Raw genomic sequence first — 15,687 nt, 5'->3', positions numbered from 1 at the left:
TGGTATATATACAAAATGGAATATCATAGAACCATAAAAAAGGATGAGACCTTGCCATTTGTGACAATGTAAATGGACCTAGAGATATTATGCTAAGTGGAATAAGTCACACTGAAAAAGACTAATACCAAATGATTTCATTCATATGTGGAATCTAAAAAACAAAACAAATAAACAAAAAGCAGAATCAAATCTATAAAATCGGAGAACAGACCGATGGTTGCCACAGGAAAGGCAGTGGGGAGATAAGCAAAATGGCTGAAAGGGAGTAGGAGATACAGATTTACAGTTATGGAATGAATAAATCATGGCAATAAGAGGTATAGCACAGAAAATATAGTCGAGACTGTAATAGCATTGTAAGGTGACAGATGGTAGTTGCACCTGTGATGAGCATAGCATTAAAGTATAGTGATACTGAATCACCATGTTGTAACATTTGTGTCAACTACACTCAAATAAAAAAATTAAAAAACAAAAACAAAACAGAACAGGTGCAGAACCCAGAATATACTTTGCCAACCTCTGCTCTAAAGCATTATAAAGGAAAAAATGAGAAGTCTGATTTAATATAATTAAAGATATAATAAAAAATAAACTAAAAAATTAATCAAGATTGCTTCATAGTAATATTCTGAATTGAATTATGACATATTTTCTGGGACTTTTTAATTTTAAATGATTAATCACTGAATTATTCCAATTTGATTTTAAACACTGTAACAAACATACCTCTGATATTTGTGATCCTTCAACAAACTTGTTTAAAAAAAAAACCAAAAGATTCAAATAATTTAATGGAAGCCAAGAAAAAAGAAAGAACAAGTACATACTATATTATAGTAGTTAAAACACTTATTTCTATATATTTTCCCAAATTTGGTTACTTGATTATATGAATTCCCGGATTTGAGTCAAAATTAGTCTATTGTTTCGATTTTATCTACCAATTCAACCATGAAATTTTTGTAATTCTATCACATATAGTTTATGCTCAATTACATTTACCAATTTTAAAAATAAACACTACATGGTTCTTCAAATTACTAAAATCAGACAAAAACTTCCAAAATGTTCATTTTAATTTTACTGCTAGATCATGTAAATTCAATGCCTTAAAAATAAATCGATGTGTTTTATTTTACCCACAATACTACCAAACTTGAATAAATGCTTTTGCTGTCCAGTTTTTGCTCTTCTGTTAGACTGCTAAATTCCTTATACAGTTCCTTTTTTTTTTTTTTTTAATCAAACTAGTAAGTTACTACTGGAACAGTAGTTAAAACAGGTCAATAAATAAAGTAATTTCAACATGTTCTTGAGGATATCAATAGGTAACAAATGAAGAAGGAAAAGATTAAGAAATATATTTCATTTGGAATTCTATTCATAACTTCCTTTGGACTCTACTAGTTAATTCTGAAACATGACCTATAGACTTTTTTAGTTTTTATTTTAATTCCAGTGAGTTAACATCCACTGTTATACTTATAGACTTTCTGATGATTTTGGACATCAGTGATTCATAACAGCCAAGCTGCACTAACTAAATATGTACACCAAAGGTACTAAGTCCATTGTTTTCTACTTTATTTTAGTATGCTTTTTACAACACTTCCAACTCTAACCAGTAATAAGACACTCCTATTATTTACCTTAATTTGTTGCAGCTTAGCTAAATGACAAATTTTTAGTATTTCCCTTCTTACTACTGGCCAAATCATACCTGGCTCAGAAGAGCTGACTATACATATCTCTTCCAAACTCCACATTCAGTAACATCATGCTGGTACCTTGAAACTGGGAATATTTACACAATCGAACCCAGCAAATGCTACAAATAAGGACTCTGGCTTTTCAGAGAGCCAGCTGTTAAACATTTACCAGAACATCACTGCTTAAAGCTTTGGTCTAGGGGGCCCTGAGTGGCTTAGTCAGTTTAGCATCCAGCTCAACTCTTGACTTGGGCTAGGTCAGGATCTCATGATTTGTGGGTTCAAGACTCACGTCTCTGCGCTGACAATGCAGAGCCTGCTTAGGATTCAATCTCTCCCTTCTCTCTGCCCCTCCCCTGCTCACACATCCTCTCTCTCTCAAAAATAAACATTAAAAAAAAAGACAAAAAAACTTTGGCCTAATTCTAGTCAGCTCTTGACACACTGGGAATGAAGTAAAGGCAAGTACTACCATAATTTACATAATTTATTGCCAGCTACTCCTAAATTTATGAAAACAAATCCTATTTTTCCTTTCTAGAGAAAACTGGGTCAAAAAAAGGGATGGTTACCTTAATACATTTCTCAAGAATGAAGAATAAAGAGCTTGTATATGGCCTTAGATTCTAGTAAACTGGTAAACTGAATATGCCTCACTCAAAACAAGTTAGCAAGAGAGCTCAAATTTTTAAATATTTTATTAAAAATTTATAAAATTAAATATTTATAAAATATTTAATTAATAGTTTAAAATATTTTATACTAATGTTCTATTTCTTATAGTTAATGTTTTATTTAAGTTTTAACATCTAGAAATGCTCTTACACATTTAACATAGTTTTGAGAAGATACACTGTTCTTGAAATTTGTTATTCAGTAAGAATCTTTCTCCCAGCTTTTTTTTTTAAATGTTTATTTATTTATTTTAAAGAGAGAGAGAGAGCATGCATATGCAAGCAGAGGAAGGGCAGACAGAAGGAGAGAATCCCAAGCAAGCTCCATACTGACATAGCAGAGCTCGATGCAGGGCTCAGACTCACGAACCATCAAGTCATGGCCTGAGCCAAAATCAAGAGTCGACCACTTAACTGACTGAGGCACCCAGGTGCCCCACCCCCATCTTTTATAATTATATGTATTATTTGTTTTTACCTCCAAACTTTGCGCTTCTGTTGACTCCTTCTCAAAGCTGGCATCCTTCAAAGATGATTCTAAGCCTTCATACTGAAAGAAAGCAACACTGTAAGGAAAAGCTCTATAAATTTTATTCCATATTTATCTGAATAGGCATCTAAGAAGCAGACAAAATCCACTTCCACGTGTATGTTAAATTTACTTCAATTTACTTAGCTTTAAGTTCTTCAAATATGACCACTATAATAGAGACTGGGCAGCTAACACACTGGCTTGAACAACAAATGACAGAACTTCACCCTTAAAACTAAGAGAACGGTCCCAAGTCCCTATTCACTGAAGAGAAACTAACTCAAACTGGCCATCAAAATTTTCACTTGTAGTTCAAATCATAAAGCAAATAAAGTAGGCAATATTAAGTCTTTAAAGGTGCAAAATAAGGAAAATGAAACATACAATGAGATAAGATTTGGCAAAATGCACTTATTTCAATGCTTTAAAAAAAAGGTGATTAAATAGAAGATTAGGCTATTTGGACCAACCTTCCACACTAAGAACAAAAGATGGTCGAAAACAAAACACAACAAAACAAAAACAACAGGACATGTCTGAAGGCCTTGGAGAGCAAACCAAATAGTGAGAATTTATGATAGAACACGGTATCCTCAGAGAACGAAGTCCAACATTTGACAATTCTTTCTCCCTGCCCAAAAGCAGAGGATGATAGGACAAGAAACCCAGCAGAGATTTTAGTAGAAGTGGGGACCTGAGAGGGAAAAACTTGGGAGTTCAAGACCTAATGAATAGGATGAGCCACAAAGCTCAGGTTTTATGATGGGGCTCTGTGGTAGGCTGAAAAAAGACCTCTCCAAATTCTGTCCTAATCCCCAAAATTTCCAGATGTGATTAAGTTAAGGATCTTCAGATGGGGCAAAAATACAGGATTATCTTGGTGGACCCAACATAATCCCAAGAGTCCGTAGAAGAGGGAGGTAAGAGGATCAAAGTTAGGAGAAGAGACAATGGGAAGATGGAAATAGAGACTGGAGCAATATAGCTAAGAGCCAAGGAATATGGACAGCCTCTAGAAGGTGAAAGAGGCAAGGAAAAGATTCTCTCCTGGTGCCTCCAAAAGGAAAGAGATCTGCTGACACCTTCATTTTAGTTTTATATAAGACTGGTTTTAGATGTATGACCTCCAATGCTATAAGAAAATAAGCCTGTGTTACTTTATGTTACTAAGTTTGTGATAATTTGGTACAGCAGCAATGCAAAACTAATACCAACCCACACTGGCTATCTTATAAGAAAGTCTAAACTGGAAACAGACCAATCCCTTGAAATGAGGCCAAATTTCCAAACATTTTAATCTGTAATTAAAGTAATCTACGATTTGTAATGTTTTAGCCTAGCTGCCTATGAGAAGCAACAGCAAATCCTCACTACAGAAACATCACCCACAACTTCAAATTTTTCTCTACAAATAACCTGGCATTGACCAACACAAGATTTGACTAAGAACCAAGAGAAAAAATGAGCAAGAGAAACAGACTCTTGAGGGATGCAAATAATAGAGTTTTCAGTCAGACATTAAAATAAGTAAGTTTGGGGCACCTGGGTGGCTCAGTGGGTTAAGCCTCTGAATTTGGCTCAGGTCATGATTTCACATTTGTGGGTTTGAGCCCTGCATCTAACAGCTCAGAGCCTGAAGCCTGCTTTGGATTCTGTGTCTCCCTCTCTCTCTCTGCCCCTCCCCTGCTTGTGTTCTATCTCTCTCTCTCAAAAAATAAAATTAAAAAATGTTAAAAAAAATTTTTTTTAACTTAAAAAAAATGTAAAATCTTAAAAAAGAAAAAAATTCCAGCTAATCCATTTGCAGAAATTGCAAGCTGATCCCAAAATTCACAGAAAATGTAAAGGACTCGGTGAGAATAGTCAAAATGATCTTGAAAAAAAAATGAACAAAGTTAGAAGACTTACACTTCCCAACTTCAAACCTTTCGACAAAACTACACTAATCAAGACAGTGTGGACTTGGTATAAAGACAGACATAACAGATCAATGAAATTGACTGAAGAGTCGAAACTTTACAACTTTAGTCAATTGATTTTCAACAAGTTACCAAGATAATTCAGTGCAGAAAGAACAGTCCTTTCAACAAATAATGCTAGGAAAAACTGGATATCCACATGCCAAAGAATGAAGCTGGACCCCTACCTAATATAATTTACAAAAATTAATTCCAAACAAATAAAAACCTAAACATAAGAACTAATCCCATAAAACTTCTAGAAGGAAATATAGGTGCAAATCTTTGTGAGTTGTTTTAGGCAATGGTTTCTTAGATATGACACCAAAAAAAGTATAACCAACAAAAAAAAAAGTAGATAAACTGAGCATCATCAAAATTAAAAACATTTGGGGCCACTGGGTGGTTCAGTCAGTTAAGCATCCAACTCTTGGTTTTGGCTCAGGTCCTGATCTCCTGGGTTCAGGGCTCAGGTCCCACATTAGGGTCCATGGTGACAATGCAGTTTGCTTGGGATCCTCTCTCTCCCTCTCCCTCTCCCTCTCCCCCTGCCCCGCTTGTGCTCATGCATGAGCACATTCTCTCAAAACAATAAATAAAACTTTAAAATAAAAAAAAATTGAAAACATTTATGTTTCAGGAGCACCTGGGTGGCTCAGTTGGTTAAGCTTCCGACTTCAGCTCAAGTCATGATCTCACAGTTCGTGAGTTCGAGCCCCATGTCAGGCTCTATTGACAGCTTAGAGCCTGGAGCCTGCTTCAGATTTTGTGTGTCCCTCTCTCTCTGCCCCTCCCCACTCACACACACACTCTCTCTCTCTCTCTCTCTCTCTCTCTCTCTCAAAAATAAATAAAATTAATTTATTAAAATAAACATTTAAAAAATTTTTTAATAAAAAAAATTTATGCTTCAAAGATACCACCAAGAGAGTGAAGAGACAACCCACAGAAATGAGAGAAAATACTTGCAAATCACATAATCTAATGAGAATTTCACATCTGTAATATACAAAGTTACAACTTGATAGTAAGATGAAAGACCAATTTAAAAATAGGCAAAGGAACTGCAGAGACATTTCTCAAGAAAAGATAAACAGTCAATGAGCACATGAAAAGATAAGTGCTCCTCATAATTAGCCATCAGAGAAATGCAAATTAAAATCACAGTGAGATAACAGCTTCATACTCACTAGGATGGCTAAAATCAAAAAGACAGATAGTAACAAGTGTTTGGAAAGATGTGGAGAAACTAGAACACTCACAAACTTGTGGTAGGAATGTAAACTGGTATAGCCACTATAGAAAACAATTTGGCAGTTCCTAAAAAGTTAAACACATATCCATCAATTGCACTCATAGGAATATACACCAAAGAATTGAAAACACATATTCACATAAAACTTGTACACAAATGTCCATAGCACCATCACTTGTAGCAGCCAAAAACAGAATAACCCAACTGACAAACACATATATAAATTGTGGCAAAGAAGAGTATTTGGCAAAAAAAAAAGTACTGATTCATACTACAACATGGATGAACCTTGAAAACATAATGTAAGTGAAAAAAGCCAGTCACAAAGGACTATATATTATATGATTCTATTTATGTGAAACGTCCAGAATAGGTGAATCTAATGTTTATTTATTTTTTTTTTTTGAGAGAGACAAACAGAGAGAGAGAGAGAGAATGAGTGGAGGAGGGGCAGAGAGAGGGAGATACAGAATCCAAAGCAGGCTCCAGGCTCTGAGCTGTCAGCAAAGAGCCCGATGTGGGACTCGAAGTCACAAACTGTGAGATCATGACCTGAGCTCAAGAAGGACATTTAAACAGACTGAGCCACCCAAGTGCCCCAGAAACGGCAAATCTATACACAACATGGATGAAACTTGAAAACATTTTACTAAGTGAAAAAAAAACCAGACACAAAGAACCACATGTTGTATGATTCCATTTATGTGAAATGGAACACAGAGCAAACAAAGTTATAGAAAAAAAAAAGGTAGATAAGTTGTCTAGGGCTTGGGAGTAGGGGAAACTGGGTGAAGGGTGATAACTAAGGGCTACAGGGCCTCTTTGGGGGTAATAAAAATGTACAAAAATTATGGCAATGGATGAACAGCTGTAAATATACTAAAAGCCAGTCATTTGTATACTTTAAATGGCTGAACTGCATAGTGGGTAAATTATATTACAACAAAGCTGTTAAGAAAAAGCTATACTATTGGGGTGCCTGAGTAGCTCAGTTGGTTGAGTGTCCAACTCTTGATTTCAGCTCAGGTCATGATCCCAGGGTGTAAGACCAAGCCCTGCCTCGGGCTCCATGCTTAGTTCTCAGCATAGAGGCTGCTTAGGATTTTCTCTGTCTCCCTCTGTTCTTCTCACCCACTTGCGTGTTCTCTCTCTCTAAAATTTTTTTAAAAAATTTTTTAATTTTTAAAAACAAAGAAAAAGCTATACTATTTAGATGACTTTCAAAAATCACCAGATACCAGGGAATAAATCTAATAAAACATGATGAGGACCTCAACACAAAAATTTAAACAATAACAGAGAGGTTTTAAAAGATGTTAATAAAGGAATATACTATATAGTCCACGGATAAGAACTCAACATTGTAAAAATGTCAGTCCTCTCCAAATTGATCTATATATTCAATGTAATCCCAACTGAATTCCTAGCAGCCTATGTGTGTAAACTGATGAACTGATTTAAAATCTATATAGAACAGCAAAGTACCAAGATCACCAAGACAATCTTTAAAAACAAACATGGAGGTTTACACTGTCAGCTATCAAGAATCGTTACAAAAAGATAGATTAAAAAGCATGATATTGGCACAAGAATTTTAAAAACTGACCAAAAGAACAGAAGATATTATAGAAATACTCAAATATATACAGCACTTGATTTAAGATGACACCACGAAACAAAGGAAAAGATGGTCTTTTCCATAAACAGTACTGGTTAATTCAACATCCATCTGAAAAACACTGAATCTTGACTTCCAAATCACACCATTACAAATTCAATTACAGGTGAATTAAAGACTAATTAAATTTGGGTTAAACTGTTTTCCCCAAAATTTATATGTTAAAGCCTCAGTACCTCATAATGTGACCGTATTTGGAGACAGGCCCTTTAAAGAGGTGATTAAGTTAAAATAAAGGCTTAAGGATGGGCCCTAATCTAATCACATGATGTCCTATAAAAAGAAGAAATTTGGACACAAAGAGAGATACCAGAAACAAGCACCTGGACAGAGGAAAGACCAGGGGAGGTCCAGGCAAGCAGGCAGCCACAGGCAAGCTAAGGAGAGGAGCCTCGTAAGAAATCAAACCTGTCAACCCTTTGATCTTAGACTTCTAGCCTCCAGAACTGTGAAAAAATTAATTTCTGTTGGGTAAGCCACCTGGTCTGTGATATTTTGTTATGGTGGCTCTACCAAATTTATACAAAGACTAACTGAGAAAAGTAAAACAAAGCTTCTGAAAGTAGCACAGAAGAATATCTTCATAACCTTAAGTAGACAAAAATTCTTAAATAAGAAACAAAAAGCAGGCATCATAAAGACAAGATTAACAAATGAGACTAGGTTAAAATTAAGAACTTCTGCTTACCATTGAAATAAAAAGGCAAACCACACAGTGAAGGAAAATATTTGCAATACATATGCCTAACAAAGGACTTGTGTTCAAATATAGAAAATATTCTACGTATCAAAAAAGAAAAAGAGATAACCATACCTTTTCAAATAAGAAAAATAAAAACAAAACAAAAAACCCTTAAACAGGCAACTTCACGAAAAAGATATCCAAACAACCAATAAACATATGAAAAAGGTGCTTAACCTCATTAGTCAGGGAAATGAAAATGAAACCACAATAAAACATCACTATGCTCTTACCACAGTGGTTACAATTAGTAAGACTGGTAATATGAAGAGCAACTGAACTCTCACACTTTGCAAACAAGCACTAATAAACTTACACAGAAGTTTCTGCACTGCAAAGTGTAAAGTCTTCCAGCTCTAACACGTATATAACATTTTCAAAAATGTCTTACCTCTTTCTGAACAAGGCTAAATTTTTCAAGTAGTTTACATTTTTCATCAAGCAGTGTAGAAAGTTCTATAGCCAGCTTGTTCTCTCTTCCTGAAAAAAAAAATTGTATTATATGTAAATTGTTTTAAGGTTCAAAATTATGAACAATAATGATGAGATCTATAATAGAAAAAAGAGCTTACCCACATAAAGCCGGCTTCTAACCTGAAAAAAAAAATTCAACAAAATTATATTAAAACAAATACATATTTAAGAAAATCTGACTTATTTAACTTCTATTACCAACTTAAAAATAACTGGTTTCTGGGGCACCTAAGTGATTCAGTTGGTTAAGTGACTGACTTCGGTTCAGGTCATGATCTTGTGGTTCGTGAGTTCGAGCCCCACATCAGGCTCTGTGCTGACAGCTGGAGCCTGGAGCCAGCTTCAGATTCTGTGTCTCCCTCTCTCTCTGTCCCTCCCCCTCTTGCAGTCTCTTTTGCACGCGCGTCCTCGCACTTTCTCTCTCAAAAATAAACATTTTTTTAAAAGTTAACATAAATAACTGGTTTCTTACTGCCTTAGTATGAATATACATTAACTGAAAGTGTTCTTTTTCCAATGGAAAAAATGCTACATATTAAAGTCTCTCTATTGAAGATTCACATTGTATATAAGCATACTGAAGGTTCTGAAATAACTCAACCTTAAAGATAGCAGTTTCATTTCATTTAGTCCATTGTTCTTCAAATATATTTTACCCTAAAACAGGTCCCTTCCTATTTCAGGAAGCCCTTATTAACATCATGTTTTCCAAAATAACAGTTTGAGAAATGTTTACCACAGGACCATGGATCTGAATAGACTTCAAAAAATGAAGGAAAAACTCCATTTGTAAAGGGATCAGGCTTAGGGAACTTAAATGGGGACTTAAATCATCTACAAAGATATATAGGTATAAAATTAAAAAACAAAAGTTTTAAGGTCAAGGTACAGTGGAATCAGTATTGATGAGGACTAAATCAGTGCACTAAATCACATTAAGGAACGATATCAAAAGGTAACAGGAAGCTGAAAAAAATTAAAAAACAAAAGTTAAGACACATGGAAGACAGAAGTAGAAGGGACAAAATCCAAAAAATAGTCTCAAAAAGAGAAAATGAAATGTAAAATGCAGAAGATAACTCCTAAAATTAAAAAAAGATAAAACAGGGGCAGCTGGGTGGCTCAGTCAGTTCAGCATCCATCTCTTGATTTCAGCTCAGGTCATCACCCGAGGGTGATGGGGACTGTGCTCCATATCAGGCTCCACGCTGAAGAGTGGAGCCTGCATAAGATTCTCTCCCTCTCTCAGCATGTCTGTGTGGCTCAGTTGGTTGAGCAACCCACTCATGATTTCAGCTCAGGTCATGAACCCAGGGTTGTGGGACAGAGCCATGCATCAGGCTCCATGCTGAGTGTGAAGATTCTCTCTCCCTCTGCCCCTCTCTCCTCCTTGCACTCTCTCTAAAATAATTTTTTTATTACAAAAAAAAAAAAAAAACATTCTCTCTGTCTCTCTCTCCTCTCCCCCACTTGTGCTTTCTCTCCCTCTAAAACAATAAGTAAATTAATATAAATAAATAAACAAGCAAACAAGCTCTCATATTAAAAGATTCCAGAGAATTCTAAAAATATTTTAAAATATTCAAACTTAGACACATTATATTGAAATAACAATGTCAACTTAAAAGATCCTAAAAGCTTTCACAGAGAACAGATCATTTATAAATAAGAATCACACTGCCATTAGACCTTTTAATAAGTAACATGAAACGTAAAAAGACAAGGAAGTAAGGCTTTTGAAGTATTAAAAGGACAGAACTTTGAACCTAGAATGTTTATATCAAACAAATTACCATTCCAAGTGAGGACTTAATTCAAATATCCTGAAGCACTCAAAATAAAGTTGCAGAAGGTTTGCCACGCAAAGATCTACACTAAAAACAATTTTGAAAGAAGCATTCAAATATGGGAAGAAGTAAATCCAGGAGACCCTCAAGAGATACATCAAGTAAGGGCCAAGTATCTTGGCAATAATTTTTGTGGTTTGTAAGGGATAGGGACAGAGTAGAGGAGAAAGTTAAAAACAAAGAAAACAAGAAATATATCTGAGTAGTAAAGTGAAAGAAACCAATGGATGTGAGAGTATGTTAAGGTTCTTGTCTTCACTGTAAAAAGATTTACTTACCAATGTAAAAGAATTTAAACATAAAAAGTGGAATAAACAAAGCTGAAAGAATTTAGTCCAAATATATCAATAATCATAACATATGTAGACAGACTAAACAGTGAAAAAACAAGAGATTGCCGGAATAGACATAAAAGAAATTTACAGAGGTACCTGGTTGGCTCAAACAGTTAAGCATCAGACTCTTTATTTTGGCTCAGATCATCAGGCTCATGATTTTTTTTAATTGTTAATTTATTCTTTTAATTTACATCCAAGTTAGTTAGGATCTAGTGCAACAATGATTTCAGGAGTAGATTCCTTAATGCCCCTTACCCATTTAGCCCATCCCCCCTCCCACAACCCCTCCAGAAACCCTCTGTTTGTTCTCCATATTTAAGAGTCTCTTATGTTTTTGTCTCCTTCCCTGTTTTTATATTATTTTTGCTTCCTCTCCCTTATGTTCAGCTGTTTTGTATCTTAAAGTCCTCATATGAGTGAAGTCATATGATATTTGTCTTTCTCTGACTAATTTCGCTTAGCATAATACCCTCTGGTTCCATCCACATAGTTGCAAATGGCAAGATTTCATTCCTTTTGATTGCCATTGTACACATCTTCTTTATCCATTCATCCATTGATGGACATTTGAGTTATTTCCATACTTTGGCTATTGTTGATAGTGCTGCTTATAAACATTGGGGTGCATGTGTCCCTTCGAAACAGCATACCTGTATCCCTTGGATAGATACCTACTAGTACAATTGCTGGGTCATAGGGTAGTTCTAGTTTTAATTTTTTGAGGAACCTCCATACTGTTTTCCGGAGTAGCTGTATCAGCTTGCATTCCCACCAGCAGTGCAAAAGAGATCCTCTTTCTCCGCATCCTTGCCAACATCTGTGGTTGCCTAAGTTGTTCATGTTAGCCATTCTGGCAGGTGTGAGGTGGTATCTCATTGTGGTTTTGATTTGTATCACTGATGATGAGTGACACTGAGCATCATTTCATTTATCTGTTGGCCATGTGGATGTCTTCTTTGGAGAAGTGTCTATTCATGTCTTTAGCCCATTTCTTCACTGGATTATTTGTTTTTTGGGTGTTGAGTTTGATAAGTTCTTTATAGATTTTGGAGACTAACCCTTTATCTGATATGTTATTTGCAAATATCTTCTCCCATTCTCCCAGTTGCCTTTTAGTTTTGCTGAATATTTCCTTCACTGTGCAGAAGCTTTTAATTTTGATGAGGTCCTAATAGTTCATTTTTGCTTTTGTTTCCCTTGCCTCCGGAGACATGTTGAGTACGAAGTTGCTGCAGCCAAGGTCAAAGAGGTTCTTGCCTGCTTTCACCTCAAGGATTTTAATGGCTTCCTGTCTTACATTTAGGTCTTTCATCCATTTTGAATTTATTTTTGTGTATGGTGTAAGAAAGTGGTCCAGGTTCATTCTTCTGCATGCCCTGTCCAGTTTTCCCAGCACCACTTGCTGAAGAGGCTGTCTTCATTCCATTGGATATTCTTTCCTGCTTTGCCAAAGATTAGTTGGCCATACATTTGTGGGTCCATTTCTGGGTTCTTTATTCTGTTCCATTGATTTGAGCGTCTGTTTTTGTGCCAGTAGCGAACTGTCTTGATGATTACAGCTTTGTAATACAGCTTGAAGTCTGGGCTTGTGATGCCTCCTGCTTTGGTTTTCTGTTTCAAGATTGCTTTGGCTATTTGGGGTCTTTTATGGTTCCATACAAATTTTAGGATTGTTTGTTCTACCTCTGTGAAGAATGCTGGTGTTATTTTGATAGGGATTGCATTGAATATATAGATTGCTTTGGGTAGTATTGACATTTTAATAATATTTGTTCTTCCTATCCAGGAACATGGAATATTTTTCCATTTTTTTGTGTCTTCTTCAATTTCTTTCATAAGCTTTCTATAGTTTTCAGTGTGTAGATTTTTCACCTCTTTGGTTAGATTTATTCCTAAATAGTTTATAGATTTTGGTGCAATTGCAAATGGGATCGATTCCTTGATTTCTCTCTCTATTGCTTCATTGTTGGTGTATAGGAATGTAACCGATTTCTGTGCATTGATTTTATATCCTGTCACTTTGCTGAAAGGCTCATGACTTTATGACTCATGAGTTCCAGTCCGGCATCAGGTTCTACACTGAAATGTGGAGCCTGCTTAGAATTCTCTCTCTGCCCCTCCCCCGCGTGCTCACGCATGCACGCTCTCTCTCTCTCTCCCCAGTCCCTCCCCCGTCTCTCCCTCTCTCTCTCAAAATAAATAAACTTAAAAAAAAAAAATTCACACAGGATGCACATTAAGTAGAAGACCATAGAAAGACTAAAATGTACAAGGACAGAAAAAGACCTATCAAATATCACCCAAAAAAGTTGCTATGGCTATAAAAATGAGAGATAAAAGAAACCTTAAGACAAAAGAATCACTAACATTAAAGAGAGTTACCAGATACTGACCAAAGGTTCAATCCACCAATAAGAGATATAGCAATTCTAAACATGTATCCATCTTATAAAATATGCTCAAAATATGTTAAGCAACAATTGCAGAACTACAAAAAAATTATAAATCTATCAAGAGAGTGAAATTCAGTCAAATTCTCTTCATTCTTGATAAAAGAAAGCAAAGAAGAAAAGAACAAGAATATAATACATGAACAACACAAATTAGTCTTCCCCTAATTGATGAGATACAGAATGATATACATGTATCTGCTCTCAACAGTAATCGGTGGAAAAGAATTAAAAAAAAAAAGATCTACACAGTCCATGCATTTGAACTCTTAATACGTGGCGTGGCAGATGAGCATGAAAATGGTTGTATCTTGGAGTTAAAATTAGACCGAATCTTTACCCCATTCCAGGCAAAAAATTACATTCAAGATCAAGGACATGTTAAATGCAAAATTTTCAAAGAATTTCTGTTCTCTGATGAGCAGACAAAAACATGGTAAGGAAGATGAAACAATGTTTCATACTGCGACACTGGCAACAAGGATAGCTTAAAAGGTACAAACTCACAACTAGTAGCAAATAAGCCCAGAGATCTAATGCACAGTATAGTAACTATAAACAACACTGTATTATAATCATCAAATCTGCTAAAAGACTAGAACTTAATTATCCCAACCACTAGAAAAAAATTAACACATAATGTAACAGAGGTGCTAATTATCACTAAAATGGAAATTATAATATATAAATGTATCAACATTTATAACATTAATTAACATGTGTACACCTTAGATTGAGAAAATGTTACATGTCAAGTATACTTAGACAAAAACAAAGAAATTATGAAAAATATTTTAAAAAGGAAAAAAAAAAACAGGTGTGCTCAGTTGGTTAGGCATCCAACTCTTGATTTTGGATCAGGTCATGACAGCACAGAGCCTGCTTGGGATTCTCTCTTCCTCTGTCTCTGTACCCCCAAAATAAATAAATAAACATTTAAAACAGAAAAAAGAAAAAGGAAATAGAAAATGGACAAAAGACTTGAGGAGGCAGTGTACAAACTAAACAAATGGCCTTTTAACACATGAAAAGATGCTCAACCACAGTGGTAATCCAAGAAATACAAATTACAACCACAATAAGAAAATAAATGCATACCTTCAAACATGGCTCAAATTTAAAAGTCAGTCAGTACCAAGTGTTAGTAAGTACGTGAAAACAACTAGAACACTCATTAATTTCTGGTAAAAGTGTCAACTAGTATGAAGACAACTTTGAAAAATAAATTTGGTGCATCTACTAAAACTGAGTACATCTACATATACTATGATGCAGCTATCTCTCTCCTAGTTATATAAACAAGAGAGATGTATACATATGTTTCCCAAACAGCCCATAAAAATGTACATAGCAACACTTTCCATACTAGCCCCAAACTGGAAACAACCCAAATATTCATCAACAACAGAATGTTAAATAAAATGTGGCATATTCATAATCAATCAATCAAACTAAAGACACCATCAAGAATATCTAAACTACTCATAGAAAAATGGCAAAAGACCTAAATAATTATTTCCAAAAAGAACAAATACAAATGGCCAATGAATTTATTAAGAGATTTCAATCTACTTGGTGATCAAGAAATTAAAATCAAGACTATGATAAGACTCCATTTTATACCCACTCAAAATGGCAATAATAAAGAATGTCAACAATAACAAATGTTGGAGAAGAAAGAGAACAAGTGGATCTCTAGGAGCTCCTATATATTGCTTGTGTGAGTGTAAACTGGTATAGACAATTCGGAAAAGAATTTGTCATTATCTTTTCAAAGTAAAACCTCCACATACCCTATAACCCAGTAATCTCACATTAAGTTTACTCCCAAGAAAAACTTACAAATATACTACAGGAGACATGTATAAGAATATACACAGCAGCACTATTTGTAACAGAAAAAAACATGGAAATAACCCAGATGTCCAAAACCATAAAATCTACATATAAACTGTAGCATATGCTTACAATGTAATATTCTAAAGCACTCAATATGGAAAAAACCATAGCCCTATCCAAATATA

At 35.0% G+C, this 15,687-nt stretch overlaps 1 protein-coding gene across 6 annotated transcripts in view; it reads right to left on the bottom strand.

The window, feature by feature from the left end:
• The window catches only part of MIA2 (MIA SH3 domain ER export factor 2), a 106,562-nt gene that overhangs the window by 54,943 nt on the left and 35,932 nt on the right, over positions 1-15,687 (bottom strand). For 5 of the 6 annotated variants that reach the window (XM_047075639.1, XM_047075641.1, XM_047075644.1 and 2 more), the window contains 3 exons: positions 9,127-9,148; positions 8,946-9,034; positions 2,868-2,939 (listed from right to left, as the gene is read on the bottom strand). In XM_047075639.1, coding sequence (XP_046931595.1) covers positions 2,868-2,939; positions 8,946-9,034; positions 9,127-9,148 — 183 coding nt within the window. Of the gene's footprint in view, positions 1-732; positions 760-2,867; positions 2,940-8,945; positions 9,035-9,126; positions 9,149-15,687 lie in introns of all 6 variants that reach the window. The other variant, XM_047075643.1, reaches the window with a different exon arrangement.

The sequence above is a fragment of the Lynx rufus genome, unplaced genomic scaffold (assembly GCF_022079265.1).
Source record: "Lynx rufus isolate CCGP_SWC_20201006 ecotype Redwood Valley unplaced genomic scaffold, mLynRuf1.p SCAF_13, whole genome shotgun sequence".
NCBI lineage: Eukaryota > Metazoa > Chordata > Mammalia > Carnivora > Felidae > Lynx > Lynx rufus.
Note: the sequence above shows the minus strand (reverse complement) of the source record. Positions and strands in the feature narration are given on the sequence as shown.